This window comes from Varroa jacobsoni, unplaced genomic scaffold (assembly GCF_002532875.2).
Source record: "Varroa jacobsoni isolate VJ856 unplaced genomic scaffold, vjacob_1.0 scaffold_275, whole genome shotgun sequence".
NCBI classification, from domain to species: domain Eukaryota; kingdom Metazoa; phylum Arthropoda; class Arachnida; order Mesostigmata; family Varroidae; genus Varroa; species Varroa jacobsoni.
In genome coordinates this window covers 279,878-298,215 of record NW_019213177.1, presented here as the reverse complement: position 1 = coordinate 298,215, position 18,338 = coordinate 279,878, and the positions used below count along the sequence as shown (strand labels likewise).

The 18,338-nt window shown below is 38.0% G+C and overlaps 2 protein-coding genes and 1 long non-coding RNA gene across 10 annotated transcripts in view; 1 reads left to right on the top strand and 2 right to left on the bottom strand.

Moving 5' to 3' along the window:
* Positions 1 to 6,573, bottom strand: part of Zip48C (Zinc/iron regulated transporter-related protein 48C) — a 10,196-nt gene extending 3,623 nt beyond the window's left edge. Inside the window, exons 1-8 of one of the 6 annotated variants that reach the window (XM_022830496.2) lie at positions 6,397 to 6,571; positions 5,905 to 5,996; positions 5,241 to 5,496; positions 2,545 to 2,583; positions 1,727 to 1,879; positions 1,106 to 1,339; positions 476 to 597; positions 36 to 194 (exon numbers count right to left, since the gene is read on the bottom strand). In XM_022830496.2, coding sequence (XP_022686231.1) covers positions 36 to 194; positions 476 to 597; positions 1,106 to 1,339; positions 1,727 to 1,879; positions 2,545 to 2,583; positions 5,241 to 5,309 — 776 coding nt within the window. In that variant the 5' untranslated portion in view covers positions 5,310 to 5,496; positions 5,905 to 5,996; positions 6,397 to 6,571. Of the gene's footprint in view, positions 1 to 35; positions 195 to 475; positions 598 to 1,105; positions 1,340 to 1,726; positions 1,880 to 2,544; positions 2,584 to 3,242; positions 3,355 to 5,240; positions 5,497 to 5,904; positions 6,079 to 6,366 lie in introns of all 6 variants that reach the window. The other 5 variants (XM_022830498.2, XM_086967638.1, XM_022830493.2 and 2 more) reach the window with 5 other exon arrangements.
* LOC111258916 (uncharacterized) overlaps positions 1 to 11,097 on the top strand; it is a 19,357-nt gene extending 8,260 nt beyond the window's left edge. Inside the window, exon 3 of the long non-coding RNA XR_002679286.2 lies at positions 10,983 to 11,097. This is a non-coding gene — a long non-coding RNA (uncharacterized LOC111258916). The remainder of the gene's footprint in view (positions 1 to 10,982) is intronic.
* Positions 8,889 to 14,042, bottom strand: LOC111258911 (uncharacterized). Of its 3 annotated transcripts, none has more exons than XM_022830487.2 (7): positions 13,880 to 14,042; positions 13,011 to 13,193; positions 12,651 to 12,821; positions 12,324 to 12,473; positions 11,605 to 11,891; positions 10,909 to 11,146; positions 8,889 to 10,221 (listed from the first exon to the last, which is right to left on the bottom strand). In XM_022830487.2, exons 1-7 carry the CDS (start codon positions 13,883 to 13,885, stop codon positions 9,481 to 9,483), a joined length of 1,776 nt encoding a protein of 591 aa, XP_022686222.1. In that variant the 5' UTR covers positions 13,886 to 14,042; the 3' UTR covers positions 8,889 to 9,480. The 3 variants fall into 3 exon arrangements, with proteins under 3 accessions (XP_022686222.1, XP_022686223.1, XP_022686225.1); XM_022830488.2 differs by having other exon boundaries at positions 13,011 to 13,190; XM_022830490.2 differs by having other exon boundaries at positions 8,889 to 10,101; positions 13,880 to 14,041.
* Positions 14,043 to 18,338: the final 4,296 nt, after the last annotated feature.

Below are 18,338 nucleotides of genomic sequence, written 5' to 3'. Positions count from 1 at the left end.
CTACGAAATGCATGTACTAAACGACATCTACATACCAAGCTTGAGACTCTGGCACAATGTCATCAAGGACCACGAACACCATTGCGCCAGCTGCAAAAGCCAGGCTGTACGGTAACATGGGCTGGGCATAGGAGATAAGCAGACAGCCGAGGATTCCAAATAACGGTTCAACGCTTCCACTCAGCTGACCATACCTGTTGCCAATACCAATGAGTGAAATGTACAAAAGAGACTATCATAGGACAGTCAGATACCTTGGGCCAGTGAAGCCTTTACTATATCTGTTAACGGAGTTGTAAGAGCTATGTCGAGTATCAGGGTATCAGTAATTGCATTTAGAACAGTGTGATAAATATCATATAAATGGGAGTTCCGTTAGTTTGAGCTGGATTAAACTTTCACGATTTATTTAGTTAGATAGAAACGATTTAGCTTACGGAAATACATGCCTTCTTGGTAAACAAACTATGCTTACCAGAATGCTTTTGATTTCGAAAAGCCAGCAGCTCGAAGTGGCAGACTAACTGCTAGCCCCTCCGGGAAATTCTGAACACCAATTCCTAAGACCAGATTGGCTGCTGATGAGAAACTTATTGCCTGAATTGGTAAAGTGGTACCGATAATATGAACCGAACTCTCATAATCTTATCCACCTTGGCTGACGATAATTCGTGAGAGATGGCCTCCATACTTAAGATTACGCGAACCAAACTACCATACCATACCATAAAATGCCGTACCTAATGGTAGTGAACATTTCTACTTACGCGGGCATAAAGCGCATTAAACAGAAAATGCATACAACAGCTATCCTGAGATCTTAGACCTCATGTGGCTTCCATATACAAATTACAGTTTATCGTACATCTTTCAGTATTTGATTTGACATTTTGACAGAACAGTAAGTAACTTGCATCTAAAATAATATAACTCAGTTAATAAAGTGTTGGATTATATTAGATCTCTATTCTCACGAGGTTTTTTAAGCCACGACGTCAACTTATAACGAAATCAACCCGCGCTAATTCTAAATTTCGAAATACAGTCTGTTATCAAATTTACTTTAACCAATGCTAGGAAAAAGCAAAGAAAGAAATAAAAGTACCTGAGTTGTGGCCGTGGCCCCAAAGCCAACACCGACCGCAAGTCCCTCCGGTATATTGTGCACCGTGATAGCTATGATTAAAAGTAAAACCCTTTTCCATCGGAGGTCACGCGCGTTCTTGCCCAATCTGACTGAATCATTTGAGCCGTCGTGGTAATTTCTATATTGCAACAAATCATCGTCCTTTTTCGAGTCACTGACTGCTTTATCAGCTAGCAGAATTCCCACAGTACCCTGTCCAAAATTGTAGGTTTCAATAGTAAAGGTGATCGCCAACAATTGTTAAGCCTCGAAAGTCTAAATGGCAATGACACGGTATGCGAATTCGTTTAACTCAATAATCGTGCAGGCAGGATTATTTAAATGAACCTTTTTCTCGTCCTACTTTGCACGTTTTACAGAAGCATTTTTCATCAGGATGAAATGGATACATTAAATGCATGCATACTATATAGGAGGGCTTTTACAATACCACCAGCAATGGGTTCAGACGATAATAGTGAAGCATATTTTGATGAAATATGCTATCAATTCGTTAATAATTGTCATCTTGATGTATCGTATTTAACATACTATATATTATGCAGTTCAACCCTACAATTATCCTATTGTGGCATATACCTTCTCAGACACTAGGATATCAACGAGGTAGACAAATAGTCCACCGGCAATGAACCCCACCGTGACGGGAATGAACGAGAGTGCTCCGAACGACTCTGAGGCGATTTCAAGACTTGGCTTTAATAGCGACCAAAACGATGCGGCTAGCATCACCTGTAACGAACAAGTTACAAGTTACGGACAATGAGACCAACAGCGAATATTGTCACCGATGTCAGATTACTGCAGAAGTGCTTTTCTAATAGGTCTCCATAATATGTCCTTTAATTTTTTGAAACTAACCAACACGTCCATTATAAATACAATGAATAGTCCTGGCAAAAAGATGCAATCTCTGAACAACCCGCATATTAGAAAAAGCGGAACTTACTAAAATTATTATGTTGAAGGAACAGTTATTTATTGCGACTAAGCAAAAGTAAGTTAATTTACTGTCGTGGACCAGTCTACTGGTACCAGCAAGAAGCAAGCCGATCATAAAGTTAGCTGTTGAATTGCATTACTTGAGTAAACGTCCAGGTAGTAGCTTACGGCATCCACACTACCGGTTTAGCTCAGAAAAGAACAGCGCTGTACAAATTCGCAGATTAAAGATTGTGTTGTTGCGCTATTTTATAAAAATAACGATGGAATAGAAACAACTTTCGCCAATGATATCTAAGTACATTGTTGGCAAATGACTCAGTGGTAGAAAGTACTTATAGCCCTATTTATGCGGGCGTTCGTCATTACAGGGATGAGCAGAGTATAAAATATGTCCTTATGCTAGTCAAGGAATGCTAAGGAAGTATCGAACATTGTCAGAGACGGTTACATACCCCTGCTGCAAACCCCAAACTCCCGTCGAGAATTTTTCTCTGTAATAAAAAAAGCACAGGAAAAAGCAATTGTAAATTTTTTTATTCCATCAAAGATGTTAAAAATGACTGCGAAACAATTTACTTAAAAAATTTAGCTACCGCAAGCATGAATTAATGCCTAGGAGGATATACATTATAACGTCAAAACACGTTTATCTACATAGTATCTGACTAAGTTAAGAACAGTTCTATATTACGTCGTATCGGAGACGTGTTGACGTATTCAGCTTACATGATTGGTTTCAGTCGATTATACTATTGTAGTGTTGTCGTTTTGAGCCCGTATATCTGAATTAAGACGAATATATCATGGGTAAATCTAAATCATAACGGCCGAATTGAATCTACTATAAGGATCTCATGGAAACAGCTTTTTCAATAACATGTTTCAGTTGAATCGATCAAACGTTTATAAACTAATGTAAACGAGATGGATCCCAGACAAACGAGTCGTAAATCACTTTGCAAAATGTAATTTATTAAGACGATTTATTAATTATCTACAGTATTTGCCTAAATTCCAAATGGGATATCCCTGATTTTCAGTTTAAGAAAAGGTCTGATCAGGTGAAGCCCTAACACTGTCCCAACCGTAAACCTGCTTCAAAGATGAATGCGTATTTGTTCATAGCTGTAACGACACGTTATAAGCCTACCTTGCTTTTCTGGTCGTACGGACTCGACACCATAAATGATCCAACTAAGTCCATTCTGTATAAGGTGAATTGGAACAGTATTCAAATGCTCTTTTCATTAATTTCTCCTTACCTATAAAATTGGGTAAACTCAATGTACGATTGGAAAGATTGACTTCAATAAAAATGAAACGTATACTTTGTGAACAGTTGTAAATTTTCAAAAAGTAATAAGTAATATAAACGTTGAAACAGTAACAATCGCAATATTACGGAGTTCGAGTTATCCAATGACAATATTATAACGAACGACATGGCCTAAACGAATGGGTCACAAAAAATGGACAGCAATAAACGAAAATGATGAAAAATATCATTTTGAGCACCTTTTTACGCTACAATAAACATATAAGTATGTATAAGCGTTGTTACCCGGCTACCCATAAATATTTTAACACGCATAATTCGTTTTTTTTTTTTTAATAAAATAAATTAACTTGTTTATTTACTATGTCACGGAAAATCATCGAAAACTTGTTAACATCGCTTTCTACATATGACTTAAATAGGCTAAAAAATGCAATCATAACACTAGTTAAAATATGTCAATGTGATACCCAAAATAGAAACTGAAGTTTTCTTGATTCTAGATATGTCTTCTAAGTTAATTTTTCCAATAAAGACTTGCAGAAAGTCACGGGGACGGTCTATAAATAATCATCATGACACGCTCGTTCATAACAGAAAAGATGCATTTTGCAAACTGGCGCTGCGTTTTCATGTCGTATAAGAATCTGGATTTTTATACGTTGATTACGTTCCTGTGAAGCTTAGCTAGCGTTGGACGCATGCGCTTACTTGAACGATGCCGAACACAACGGAAGAAGAACTATGCCATAAGCAACATAGATCTAAAATTACTTCATAATATCATATAGTTGATGTCGGAAAGATGAGATCGTTATGACTTGATACGGCCGACCCGTGAGAACAGCCAGTCTGGCGATACCTAACTATCTAAAATAATCAACTGTAAAAAATCTGATTTTTTTTTGCCTTTATGAAACTTTGCAGTGTACAGATTCATTCTGATTAACTTGAATTGGATCTCTGGCAACAAAATTGTATTAGTAGCTTTCTCGGCTGAACAATAGCTGAATACATCATTAGCTGATTTGAGTGCTACCTGTACTGAAAGCAGTAGGCTGACAATAGCACCTTTGTCGATTTTCGGTGAAACGTCTTACTCACCGCAGAAGGAAAGTGCAAAAAAGCCGAGCTTCAAAGGGATACGAGTCATGCGCGTGCTACTCTAGCGTATCCCAGTATCCTTAATTTACCTGCATTTGATTGGTTATGTCAAACTGCTGAACTAAGCGTAGTGCTTAACCAATACAATGGGCGTCAGTCACCCCAAACATTATATAATATTGGAACGTTGTCAAAGTACACATCAACATGTCTAATCAAGCATTTTTCATACTTGGGTGTATGTATTAATATCAAATTATGGTCATTTAAACTACTTACGGGTTAGACGGCAGAACTTCATATAATGAATTTCACGGTCATTTTTGCGCACACCTTAAGATTTCCTTTTTGAACAGTCAAAATAGTGCATTGCTGCGTTTACCAATTGTGACATATATATATATATAAAAGCCTTCCAATCCGACACCGTTACCATTTATTGACACATGAATGAAAGCAGGTTTATATTATATAAATCATTTGATTTAAAGCATTTATTAACACCATGCAAAAACGTCAAATTCCATCCTCCTCTAGGTGCAATTCTGAAATCCAATTTAACAATAAGAACTTTGTTTTGTCTATGTTCGCGGTGGCCATTAATAAAAGCGTTGCGACTTTTACCAATGTATAAGCATTAAAAGCGAGCAGCAACACATTATTCGGCTTAAAAATATCTTTTTCGTGCGATAAACTTGCCTAGATTCCGTCACTAAAGCCCTATTCAGATCGGTGACTCGATGGTGCCTGCAGAGAATACATAATTACCAATTGGTTGCTTTGACTGCTGATCGAAGTAGAACGAAATGTCACAGCTCCCAAGAAAATTTCCGCCATAGAAAACAATTACGGTGAGGCCCATGTACGCAAACGGTAGCGTAACGAGGTGCGCCGAACAAAATACATTTTTTGTGGCCAACAAATAGCTTTCAATTTTGTAATGCGTTTTTTTCTCCGAAGCATCCAATGAAGTGGAATAGACGTTGACAACGTTTGCGAGCAAATTCAGAAGAAATGAAAAACACTCAGAAAATGATCCAAGAAAAATTAAATCCACATAGAGGCAAGCTTGCGAATCATTAAAACGAGCTTACATATATATATAGATTCAGTCGTAAAAACTTACGCGTAAATAACGTTTAAGTAAAAACCTGTTTGACCAAACTTTACAATACAGGGAAATATTATCTGCCGTTTTTATCAGCTCAGCGATTGTATATTGCTAACGATGCAAGTTATAGGCCAAAATCTACTGCAGGGATTATACTAGGCGAAAACAAAAAGCACCGAGTAATGCTTACAACCGTTTTTATAATTTGCGCGATATTTTTTGTGTTTTGCTTTACCCACGCAAGGAAATATTGCCTTGCCCATTGTATAGCTGCTTTGATCAATTAATAATGAACATGATTTTTTCGTGTAGGCCACTTACCTGGTTTGAATTCAGGACGAACACACAGGCCGCACCTGCTGCTGTTAGACCCCAGGTAATCAACGTACCCAGCAATGTTTGCAAAATTGGATCTAAACTGGAGATCATTGTGACGTCTTTTAGCCAATTCCAATAGCAAGTGAGAAAAGTAGCTAGGACTGATGTGTGAATAACCTAACACACAACATTATATAGTAATGATAATCATAATAATAATACTGATACTATTGTACAGACACTAGTTGCAAAATCCCGTACTGTAGAGTTTTGTCAAAAATTAGCTTCATAACAATCATTTAACTCAGCTCTACTCCAGTCACAAAGGCCTATTAGTCAGCTATTTATCTACTTCCAAGGGCAATAATTCAAGGGGATCACTATGGGTTAAACAATCACTCCGGCGGGAAATTATCACGACGAGATCCAAAAATCCAAGTTATCTGCCTGCCTATCGCGCACTACCTTCCTAACACAATGGCTATCATCACATGCCTGCAATTCGATCTCGGCTTCATAAATCACCAATGCAGCAAACTCTAAGTGGTTTTATTGTACTTGCGCCCATTCCATTGTGCACCTATGCTTTTATGATACAGCTCAAGGGTTTGCCGACAGAAGAAGCAAAACACACCGATCCCGTAACGACCAGCAGAGACAATACTATATCGCGCAGTAGCCAGCGGCTACAGCTGAATCAGCTGGAGTACGAATCGACAGGCTGCCCTCTCTCAATCGGAGAGAAGAGCAAATGATCTTTTTTTCGAATAAAATCACCGCAATCACTCTCAGTTAGGCGTGCACGTTACTGATCCGTGGATGTCAGCTCTTTCGAAGTAGTGATCTAAGCATGACAAACTTCGCGGCGCTTAGAACTTACTAATAATAATAGTTAATATTATTGTTATTAGGATTTTTTATGTAGATGATATATAATCGATTTAACGACTTGCTATAATTTGCTAAAAGTGCTTTAGCTTTATTAAAAACTAGGATCGTGCAGTACCCTATTCATAGTTTGCCGGAGCAGGATGCTGAACATGATGTTTCGTTTGATATGCAAAGATAACGTATCATAACAAGTGTGTAGAAAAAAAAACATACTATCGAGATTTTTTGACAGAGCACCCCCAGATGAAAAATCTGATGAAGCGAGCTATAGATAACTAGTCTAAGACAAATTGTCCCCTATGTAGAAAGCAGAAATCGTTCGAAACGCTACCGTAATTTTAACTTGTGCTATTCACATAATCACCTGCCGTAAATGCAAGATAGAGTTTAGAAAGTTTTCCGCCTGATTTATAACGAGAAGGTAAAAAAGGATATGTTAATGAAACATCGTACACATGTTCAAACAACAACAAAAAATTGTTAGCAAGCTTAATAGCAGCTGATGGCAGACATCAGCGCGCTACACAGTTCCCATTTCTAAATAATCCTACGGACCGCTGTTACTCTGACGGCCCAAATATAAAAGCTAAGTATTTTTAGACAGAAGAATTCTCTGATAGCGAGCTACCCTTATGTCTCACTGCTTATACTTATCACTCAAAGGGAGGTAATCAAGCGCCCAGTGACACTTCTCTTGAGTAGTCCAATGCGAACATACCTTATTAAGTAGGGACGAGATTATTACAGTGTTTCTTTATAATAGAAGGCAGTAGAGCCGACGTGTATGTAGAAGTATAACGCGTATTCGATTCAATCTGACATTCTTTAAAAGCGTGCTAGTTTATGATGTATAGGACTAAATCTGTGCTCGGCGCAGTATAATACTTACAAGGAGAACACGTGCATTTTTAATAATGTAACTAACTGACTTTTCGATTCTGTGACAGGTTTAGTCACAGTTTAGCAGAAGCCTGATTAAGACAACCATGTCTCACCAAGCATTTGAAGCGCTCTGACATCGCTCGAATATTAGGGACATGGGGTGATCTAGGTTCGAACCTGGGCATAGATAGACAGGCTTCGTCCAGTGCTAGGAGGCAGCCGTCTGATGAAATGCTGCAACAGCAACACCAGAGCTAACGCTCGAAACATAGAGAAATCTCTAACTTTTGCTATGCGATAGATACATACCCTTATAGTATCAAAGAAACAGTGAAGGCTTTAATTTGTTCTTCCAACGCAGTACTAACAAATCAAATCTACTATTAAACACTAGTTTTAGGGACCACTAGGGTTGAATGAATACAACTGGTGTGGCACACACACCACATATATAATTAGTAATTCATCACACATGAAGAGGATTAGATCTCCAAAGTTCACAAGGAAAGTATTAATAATAGAAAATATATGCTTGTTAATCACTGGCATGATGACATAAACAATCAGTGATTAAGAAATAATCTTGATTTTCTGAATGGGAATTATTTTCCCTTTTTATATATATATATCCTTTATTTTTATCTATATACATACATGCTTACTTAGCAGACAAATATATTGAAGTCTAAAGATACATAACACATTTGAATACGACTAGTTGTTGCCTAGATAATGGCATAATAAATGTATCGGCACGCAATATCTTAAGCATATGCAGAACAAACGATGTAAATAGTTACGAATACCTGTGGGCAGCGCTCTTAGTAGTTTCGAATCATTTTGTACACTAATCTCTTATAAGATGCCCTTGTTAGGATGTTCATGAATAGTACGCTTTAAACTAACAAATTGACCTTCTTATTTACTAACATGATTTCACAGAAAGATTCATAGGTACACCAAAAATATGCATCGCATACATACACAACGGGCTTCCAGTACATTTTTAACTTGTCACCGAAGAACGCGAATTGAGCCATCTTTAAAAGTTATGCACTTAGCTATTTTAAAATTTCAAAACTGAATTTATCAAGTTTGGTTTCACCTTAGGTTCGAAAAAAAACGGTAATCCTTGGGGTAATTCTGGTAATCGGTAATGTTAATAAAGTATAAGAAAATTATATAGTAGATCTTTCTACAGAGAACACAGCGAGTCGAGGTTGTAACCGATAAATAACTGCCGGTCTTAAGAAAAAGCCTGCGTTTTATTACTTTCTCTGAATGAAGGGCGCCATTGTAACTGAAAATGTTTGCCAAATGCCAGTCAGTACTGACCTGCTGTAATGATTTTAAACTTAATGAAGCCCCACAACTGATGCAGTCTTACTCCGTTAACTTTTGCTTCAACTACTACTGGTTAGCATTCCACAACAACAATCAAGTTTGAAAGCCTTAACTTTATCTTGACGAAGTGCCTACTTGCACTATTTCTCTTGGTTAACATATAAAGGATAAGCCCACTTTAGGAAACTTCGATAAACAAAGATGTAACAATGGCGGAGTTATGATTACGGATATGGAACATTTAATTCGTAATTATGCTACTCCTCCAATGTGTTGATCTATATTAAAGGTTCAGCGATTGCTCACTGGAACAGATTTATGCACTATTATAGACAGGATATATGCACTCTTTATAGATACAGTTGAAGCAAATACACAGCAACAATATTGGTATAGGAAAGTGTCCCTACACTTTCCTCCTTTCTCCTCCTTTCCTTATCCTTTCTCCTCCAACACAAGCAATTACAACTGTTCATCAGTGTCAATTTGAAGTTGCATAGCTTCAAGTGGAAGGCCTGCATGTTCACTTGGTAGGCCTTCGTCAAGATCGACGACGACCTGAGCCTGCGCTGAAGTTGAGCTTCCACTGTCTTCATCAGCCTGTGCTGCTTGTTCAGCTCTCGCAGCTGCTACGTCAAACCGCCGATCGCCATAATCAGCTTCCATTGTTGTGTTTAGCTCTGTAACGTCGACAGAAACGGAAGGTTCATTCGCGCGATGCATGTCACGATCATCATATGTTACTAATGTTGTCGCTCTTGCTGCCATTGTTGTCGACGGTAAAGAAAGAGTTTCCTGGAGATTTTGTGGCTGGATGGGCGATGAGCTACTTGTATTCGTAAATAACTGCTGTATGGCATCTTGAAGGTGACGAGGCAAAGGTGCTCCGCTTTCTCGAAACATCGATAGGGCACCAGTTGGAGCACCATTTACGCAGATCTTCCGTGTTTCTAACCAATTATCGTTGAGTACCTGCTCAATTTGGAGTACCACAGTATGGCCATCGAGGAAATTTGTCTGATCGGCTTGTTCGCTGAAGTCGATACGAATGTCCCGGCACAATAGGTTCCGTCTATCTGTTGGCTGAAAAGAGGTTCCATAAGTTGTGCTAGAAAGATTCAAGTTCCGCTGTTCATTTTGGCCGTCCGTTGCTGCTGTGGTTGATGACTTTGCAAAGTTACAACTGCTTTCAGCAGTAGACGACTAAAAATCAACAGGACATAAACTAATTAAATACGGTGATCAACTTAATATAGTGTACCTACATGATGTTTGATGAGTTACGCAATCCTTTCAAAATGCCTTTGCGGCATTTTCTCTTGTGAGTTGTATGAATAGGGTTTGCTTAGATAGTACCGTACATCTCAAAACAAAACAAAAATTTAAAAAATTGCAAAGAACTTAATCAGAGAGTAGCTCTTTACGACCCCAATTAAAGTGCAACCTCCTGTGAAATCTATTTTTGTGGATTGCTTTTCTTACTGTTTTGCTGGAAAGCGTCGATTTAGATAAATATATACAGAGATTGATTTGTACTTTAAAATCTCTTATCGAAAATTATGTTCTGCGTACGTGCAGATTGGCGAATTCTAACTGGCGACGCCCGTAACTTAATATCCATATTGTGTCTCCTTGTTAACTGAGCCACCGTTGCAGCTATGTCTCAATAATAAAGAAAGAAACAACTGGAATCTGCCGAATATCAAACTAGGTCTTAAACTGTAGAATAGCTAATGATTGAAATGAAGTTCATACATGCCTCGGTAATTTTAGATCAGAGACACGAGAAAACAATTAATTGTACTAAAATTGTAAAGAAATCAACTATTTTTAGCATAATAAATCATCGCTTGTACTATATTAGCATATCATAAAATAATCGTTGATTACCTGCACAATCGTCGACTTTGTTTGTTCTTGAAATGAAGGACCTGTGTCTAATTTCTTCCTCTTCTTTCGGCAAGGATTAACCGCCGGCTGTTGCGGCGCTGCTTCGAATCGGTTACAACTGACAGGGTTTGTTGCTGACGTTTGCGATGACCTCGCCGCTGGTCCTGCCATAATTCGCATCGCTCCCTGGAAGATCGGGGGCGGCAGCTGGTACAACTTGTCCAATACAACAGCATACCTACATACCGAAGTACATCGTAAACGGAAACAACCAGGGAACACAATCAATAGCTTATTGAGGCTCTAATTGCGTGCCTTGATAAAACAAGTAGTTAGCCTCATGATATGACTTCATGAAATCCGAAAAAAATCTGTATGTGAATATTGAGACTTGGTATGTTCATAGTAACAGAAAATTGCAAGCACTATTCTCAATTTGGATTTTAAAAAAAAACCCTTTGAGGTTTCATTGGACCGAATATAAATTTAGATTAGTATCGTTTTCACTATGATAGCATAATCCAAACCATATGTACGTTCTATCTAGTCAGGAAATGTATTACATTAGTTCCTTCATTTCAAAATTATTTACGCATGAGGTAATCATTTGGTGAGAAACCTTTATTTTGCTTTAGGTCGTGAAATTAGTACAATATGGATAGAGTCCCATCTGCGTATTTAATGTACACTATTAACCTCGTTCCATTGTGTTCGAAGGCGATCTTTACGTCGTGGTGTTTAACCTTTTCGACCAGCTCCTCAACGTCTGCCGTATTATCATCGTTGATATCAGCTGAAGCGCATTCAGACACCTTTACTTCGTTAGTCTGTTCTCCATAGGTTATCCTCTTCTTTTTTTTGAGCAACTGTTTTGCCCGGTACAAATGTACACGTAATCTAGTCCGGAAACGTTGTACGGTCTTTTTCTGGTCAATTAGGACGTTCGATGGGATTTCTACACGTTCCACTTGTTTAGTTTGCATCTTCAAAAATAAATTAGAGCAAACAAAATATTGTCAATGCTACAGTGAGACGGAGATGTTCATGATTGTCTACGTGTCATCGTATATAATTTTGGTAATTATTCATCGATTGTTTGCAGTATACGCTTGATGATATATAGTTAAACAACGCTCTAAATGCAAAGTACGAATATTCGTATGTAAAAACATCACCTAGAAATGACTCAGGCCTGCATATTTATTTGGGCGCACACTTTCCTGTGGAAATCGGTGAGCTTATAGTCAGTTACCATTTTTAGTGTAAGATAAAAGGTACAAAGTTAGACCTCCATCGTAGAAACAGTTTCGTATCTTCGTAACGTAAAATGGCTAAGATAGTTTTACTATTAATACTGTTGATGTTTTCTCTACCGATTAACTGGTCTAAATTGTAGGAGGTTTGTTATCACCTACCAATATGTTCATACAAGGTGGACACAACGTGGTATCTGCCATCGTTAGATCCAATAACCCCCAGCAGTTGATGGCATGAAACGATCGTCCCCGCAGTAACGTGTTAGGAGGCAGCCGTCGGCGACACGACATTGCCCAACCCGGGCAAATCTGAATAGAGCATCGATTGGAACAAATCATAAGAATAAGTACAGTGTTATTAAGTGAGTAATAATTTTAGTTAAAAAAAAAATACTATAGGTTACCACCCGATCTCCAAACCAAGCAAAATAATATAAACAATTAATCTATAATAGACTCTCTTCAATCGAAGTACATTAACCTTACCGAGGCAGCATGAAGTCCCTGAAGGACTCGTTCGAGATGTAACGACGACATTACTCTTTCGAGTGTAACCCGATCCCTTCGAAAACCGCCAACAGTCTCCATGCAGCTCATGTCTTCACGAATGATTAGGCATTTCTCAGGGCAGATAGCCGAGGAACTGAAAACTAGCACCTAGACAAAAAGCTATTAGTGCAATAAAATGGAACCCTATAATGTTCCGCTAGGCAGATATCAGGTCATATCACGAAGTCTCTTTTTATATAAGGTCTCATATAAGGCATGTATTTGAAATTATCTCAAGCACTCGGAATCTGATTTTAATTTCAAAGTTTCAGACGTTGCTATTCTGATATAGATTACCTTATCTGTTGGATTGAGGGGATTTTTGTAGTATCCAACAGTCCACTCAGGACTAGGTAGCTGGACACACAGAGCTCGAGAAACAAGTTTTCTAAAAGCTTGAGCAAATCCGCTCGTTTGTCGGACGACTCGAATAATATTGGCACGACGTGATGGTCCTGCCACAGAAGATGACGACATCTTCTGAAAGAACAACAAGTAAAAAGATAACAAACGAATAAATACCGTACGGATCAAAATGGTATGTTTTTCATCAAGAAACGGCTCACGAGTAATAACAAGGAATAGAGTACGTAACAAATATATATATAGAGTTATTTTGGATACTTATATTATTAACTCATAACGTGCAATAAAATATATAAACACCTTAAATATAGTTCAAACTGCGAAAAACAGTTGAAACGATAAGCAGAGTATTTGCGCCCAGCATAGAGACAACTTGTATCTACAAACGTTCTGGCAAACTCTTTCCATTGGCCAAATAAAGCTACCGTTCAGAAACCGACAGTTCCTTTTCGCAAAATATTATATAACATATGCGTAATACAAATATATTATAAATATCTGACAGCATAATGACGCGTTCGGTGAGTAGTAGACGAAAAATTGTATTAGCTATTACTGATTAAAGTATGATAAATACGTTTTAGGGTTATACTTCGAAACTTAATTAAACGAGCTTTGGGTCAGTCATAATACTTGAACTGAAAAAAAATCGTTTTGTATTGAGAGTTCCATACAAATTTCGTTGATATTTATGTTGTATTTTGTGATCTATTTACATTGTTTGCTGTAAAACATTTCGTTTGTAATCATCATTATTATGATGGTGGTTTATGCACATATAATTTACAAAAGTATCTTACCTGCATTTCACTCTTACTTAATATAGTTACAAGTGAACAATTCGGTATAAAACTTTGCACTGTAATTATCACAGCTTGCCATTTTTAAGGTTTCGATGTAAAGCCACATCTTTTGGGCGGTTAGAGCGCCCCGTTTATGAAAACAGAACAGACGTTCGATTTGGCCGTCATCAGCTGTTCTTCAACACGAAGAGAGAGACCGGGCTTCTCTTGTCACCGCTAGGTGGCTCCGCTAATACCGTTTTCGTATGCAGACGACACAATAAATAAAGCTAGCCAAGCTCGGCTCTGAATAGGCACTGGTGAGCTTCAGATCTGGTTTACCCGCCTTAATTTCGATTTTGTAACTGAGTATATTTTCTCTATTTTCTAGTTTTGTTCTTACCTATTTACATAGTTTGACGCACTTATTTGTTATTTTAGAATGTTTTTTCACTTTTTTAGAACCATATTCCAGTCAAGCAAAATGCAATATCGAGCCTTAGGGGCACGCCAAGTGGTCTAGATTCGAAGTCCGAAAAATATTTCGCTGCGTGCTGAAAAAGGCAATCAGTAGCCTGAAACAATGTCTAAATGTTGTGCTACACGTAAAACCCGAAACATTGTTCAGATTGAAAATACTAAATTTGCAGTTATAAGACCTGTACATAAATGCATCAAGAAACGCGTAAAGAAGCTAGCGTTAACTGGGTACTTTACCCAGGTAGAACATTATTCATTTTTATCGTATCTTACCATACATGGTGCCTTATTGTTGCATATATCTTCGAATACTTATTAGTCTATATCGTATATCCAAATATATAATAAGTACAACGTTTATGCAGTTGCTTAGGCAACTGAAAAATGTACGTTAGTTCACGGTCGTATGGTGTCCCCGTGGTAGTCTGCTATTCAAATTTAAAGTTCTTAGATGGTCAAAGTTCGAAATTAGCCGCGGTCGAAGCTAGTCATCTACGGAAATATTTAGAGCCAGTACCAAACGCAAAACCTCAATTAATTATTTATGTTTTTTCGACTAAGTTGAGAACGTTCAGCTTATTCGTGCACTTACTTTCATAGCCAGATGCCGCCTTTAGTGTAGTAAGCTACGGTGACAATCAAATTGAGTCTATATATATTATTATTTTGAGCAAAATAAACATTTCTTGCCACTTGTGCTGAGAATAGAGACATAAAATACTTGAGCTCTTGGTTCCTTCTTGTGATCATCACTCACTCTAGATGTACACCTTCTTAAAGCAAAACAAACAATTCATGTTGTGTTACAGCGTATTTCCATTTAAACATAATTATTATTTCTCATGAACAGAGATGCACGTGATGATAGTATATTTACTTTTATAAGAAATCATTGTTACTTCTTTTTTACAACCCGGATTTACCGTTCAAAACGTATGAAAAAAATAAAGCGTTTCCACAGCTGAAAACGAGCTGCTTCTGAGATTTTACCAATAACTATATATTATCCTTACAGTGATAATTTATTTACGAAACTGTCCATCCGTGGACAAACGACATTTTTCGAAGACAACCAAAAAGATTACTAAATAATCACAACTTCTACAAACAATCGTTATTCAATGTTATATGCCACAGTATAAGTTTAAGAGAAGCCATTGATATATATATATATGTTTTATATCTCGCGCTTCTACTAGCCAGATATCGCAGCTTCTGCGCTGAGGAAACATGAGTCGTCAAAGGCCATTTAACGGATAGTTTTATTTTATGAGAGTGGTGATCTCTCTAATGAACAAGCAGCGATGAGTTACAAGATCACTTAAAAATTCAAATCATCACTACTTCCTGCACCCCAATGTCCTAATTTCACGTTGTTTTCATCAACGTTTCTCTTCACTAGTGACTATATATGCCTTGATGGAATAAAAATACACAGATAGGCATTTGTGTATTTTTAGCCCTTTTTGTAGCGTAATCTCCCTCGGGATTCTAGTCTTAGTTGCGTCGCGCAGTTGGTAGAGGACCAACTTAACATCCCACAGTTAACGTCTCCATCGTTTCCCCCTCGGGACCTGCCGACTAAGTCCTTAGGGAGAACCCCTATCGAAACATTAACCTTTTAAGTTTGATGCTTGTTGATGAGGTGATGGGGCTTACGGTCTGGTCCCTTATGATCGAGTTAACAGCGATCAACCGAAACACCTGTTTAACCTAAGCCCAGTATCAATAAACCACGACGAAACTGGTTCGTCAACGGTACTGAGGCTCTACTTCGTTAAACTCTAAATAAAGTACATATCATTAGTTTGATACGGCTTCGTTTGGGTCTTCTAACTGGAACCGTACATTCAATTGCTACCAACAATTACAATTAGTATGATTATGCTAATGGTGAAAATTTGGTTTAGCGACAATTCAGATCACATATTTCTTATCATTGACAAGACAAACGTTTCTATTTCTTCTCTTACTACTCATATAAAGTATAGTTTGCCTTAGCTGATCAGGTCAGAATACTCCTATTTAGGGGTAACGCCGCAAATGCCACAAAGACGACCCCGTCGTTCGTTCTGGTTAATAAGTTAGTCGAGTTTCATGTCTGCTGCTGTCCCAGCTGGCTACGAAGCGATGCGCGTTTACGCCAGGTATTGAACCCAGACCACCAGGTTCTCTTGTTAGCAGAGCGAAATCTTTGTAAGGTACCTCTATTTAATTACATAGTATAAATAGATTGCAAGTAACGTGTGATTAGTTAAGTGATCGCATTGGTATTGCTGTTTTGATTTGCACAATGTTGTCTCCAAGCCTTTAAAAGAGAGTGACTAAATACAGCTGATGATGGTCTATAACATATGAAAATGCTTTTATATGCATTAAATGTATGAGTCAATGTGCATGTTAGATACGAAAACGCCTATCGACAGATTCGTAGCAGTTTATAGAGGGACAGATGGACCCTGTCGTGGTATGCACTCTATTGCAGGTCATTGTAACTAGTAGCACCTCTGTGCCATAATTACTTCCGAATAATGGCTCGAGTTGTGGGTTTCGATCTTTAAGAACAAAGGTTGATGGCTTTTCAGAGGATGGCCAGCCTGAATTTGTCTCGAAATTTTCGTTCTTTTAAACGCACTTATGTTGCCATTGCAAAAGGGGCGCTGGTTGTCTGGCATGTTTTGAAAGTACGCTTAAGCGGTTATTATATCCGTACGATGATCCAGCTAGCCTTTATTGTGGTGTGTATACAACGGTAAAGCTGTATGGACAACTCTTTGAAATTTTCCCAAAATTCAATCAAGTGGACCAACCGCTCCAGCCATTACTAATAACTAATCCCTTAGACCATGTAGTATTCTGTCTGTTGTTCAGTGTGAGGTTAGTTGATATCGAGTGACATCGCCATCAATCAAACATCCTAAAGATAATCCATATATTTATTTTGCTCAAATATTATTTTATTATTCTCAACGCCCTTATTTCATAAAGAGAGCACGTTTAGATGTTTCTTGGATGCTAGCTTTGCATGATTGTATGCACGCCTGATTCACCTTTCGATTAAGTATTCTTAAATCGATGGAGATGAACGCATGTTTGTGACTCATACTGTGTCAGGCTGATATATTGTGGAGTGTATTTTGAATGCGCCTGAACCTTCAACGCATGTTCCAATGCAACCGTGGCTTGTCGCGTTGCCTGTTAAATAGAAACAGGATTTTGCTAGGCCTTTGTCCTCATGATGACGTAGTAGATTACATGTTTACTGACTAAACTTAAGGGACACATGGTGGTGCGTGTTGGGCGTAGATACACTTTGTGTTAAATTGGGAGCACAGTCGTCTGATGGAACGACATAGAACGTGTAGTTAGGCTGTTTATCATGGTGGGCATGCGGTCACTCGCTATTTCTGAGTACCAGAAAGCCAGTTCTTTTTAGAATAAAATAGTAAATCCATTATGGCAAAAGACAGTGAGCCATGCGTATAATATATCCGAGTATGTTTTCTATAAGGCAAATCTTCAATAGGACTTAGATTTAAAAAACTTCAAAATTCATTAAAATGGCTCAAAAAGCCAACTTGATACACCTCGATTTTTTCTATAAAAACCTATGGCGGCTTTGGAAAGCAAAATGTCAATTGCCAATCTGGCCAGTTAACGGTTTATCTTTTTGCGACTTTCTATGCCTTTTTGCTTTTTTTGTATTTAGTAGCCGCTTGAGCCTTCGTGTTGCTGGGAGCGTTGACCTGCTATCGACCCGTAATGAAATTCCGGTGGAATTTTTTTCTGTAGCCCATTTTAAAGAGGATCGTTCAAGTGTCTCCTCTAGTTTAAATCGAGTCTTAGGAACAACTACCGAAGAAGAAAATAAGAAGTTTGGACTAAGGTGCCCCATTCTGCAGGGACAATACATGCCCTGCAGAGTGTATAGATTCATCAGGACAATACATTCGTTTTGGCTCTATCCCGACGAAACTACGCAGGCAAACATATGCAT

Bases quoted from the DNA above. Each gene is read 5' to 3' on its own strand.
- LOC111258911 (XM_022830487.2), bottom strand. The intron at 12,822-13,010 runs GTAATCTATATC...CTTTTTGTCTAG, and splicing joins CCCTCAATCCAACAGATAAG to GTGCTAGTTTTCAGTTCCTC. The intron at 10,222-10,908 runs GTAATCAACGAT...GTTGATTTTTAG, and splicing joins CAAAGTCGACGATTGTGCAG to TCGTCTACTGCTGAAAGCAG.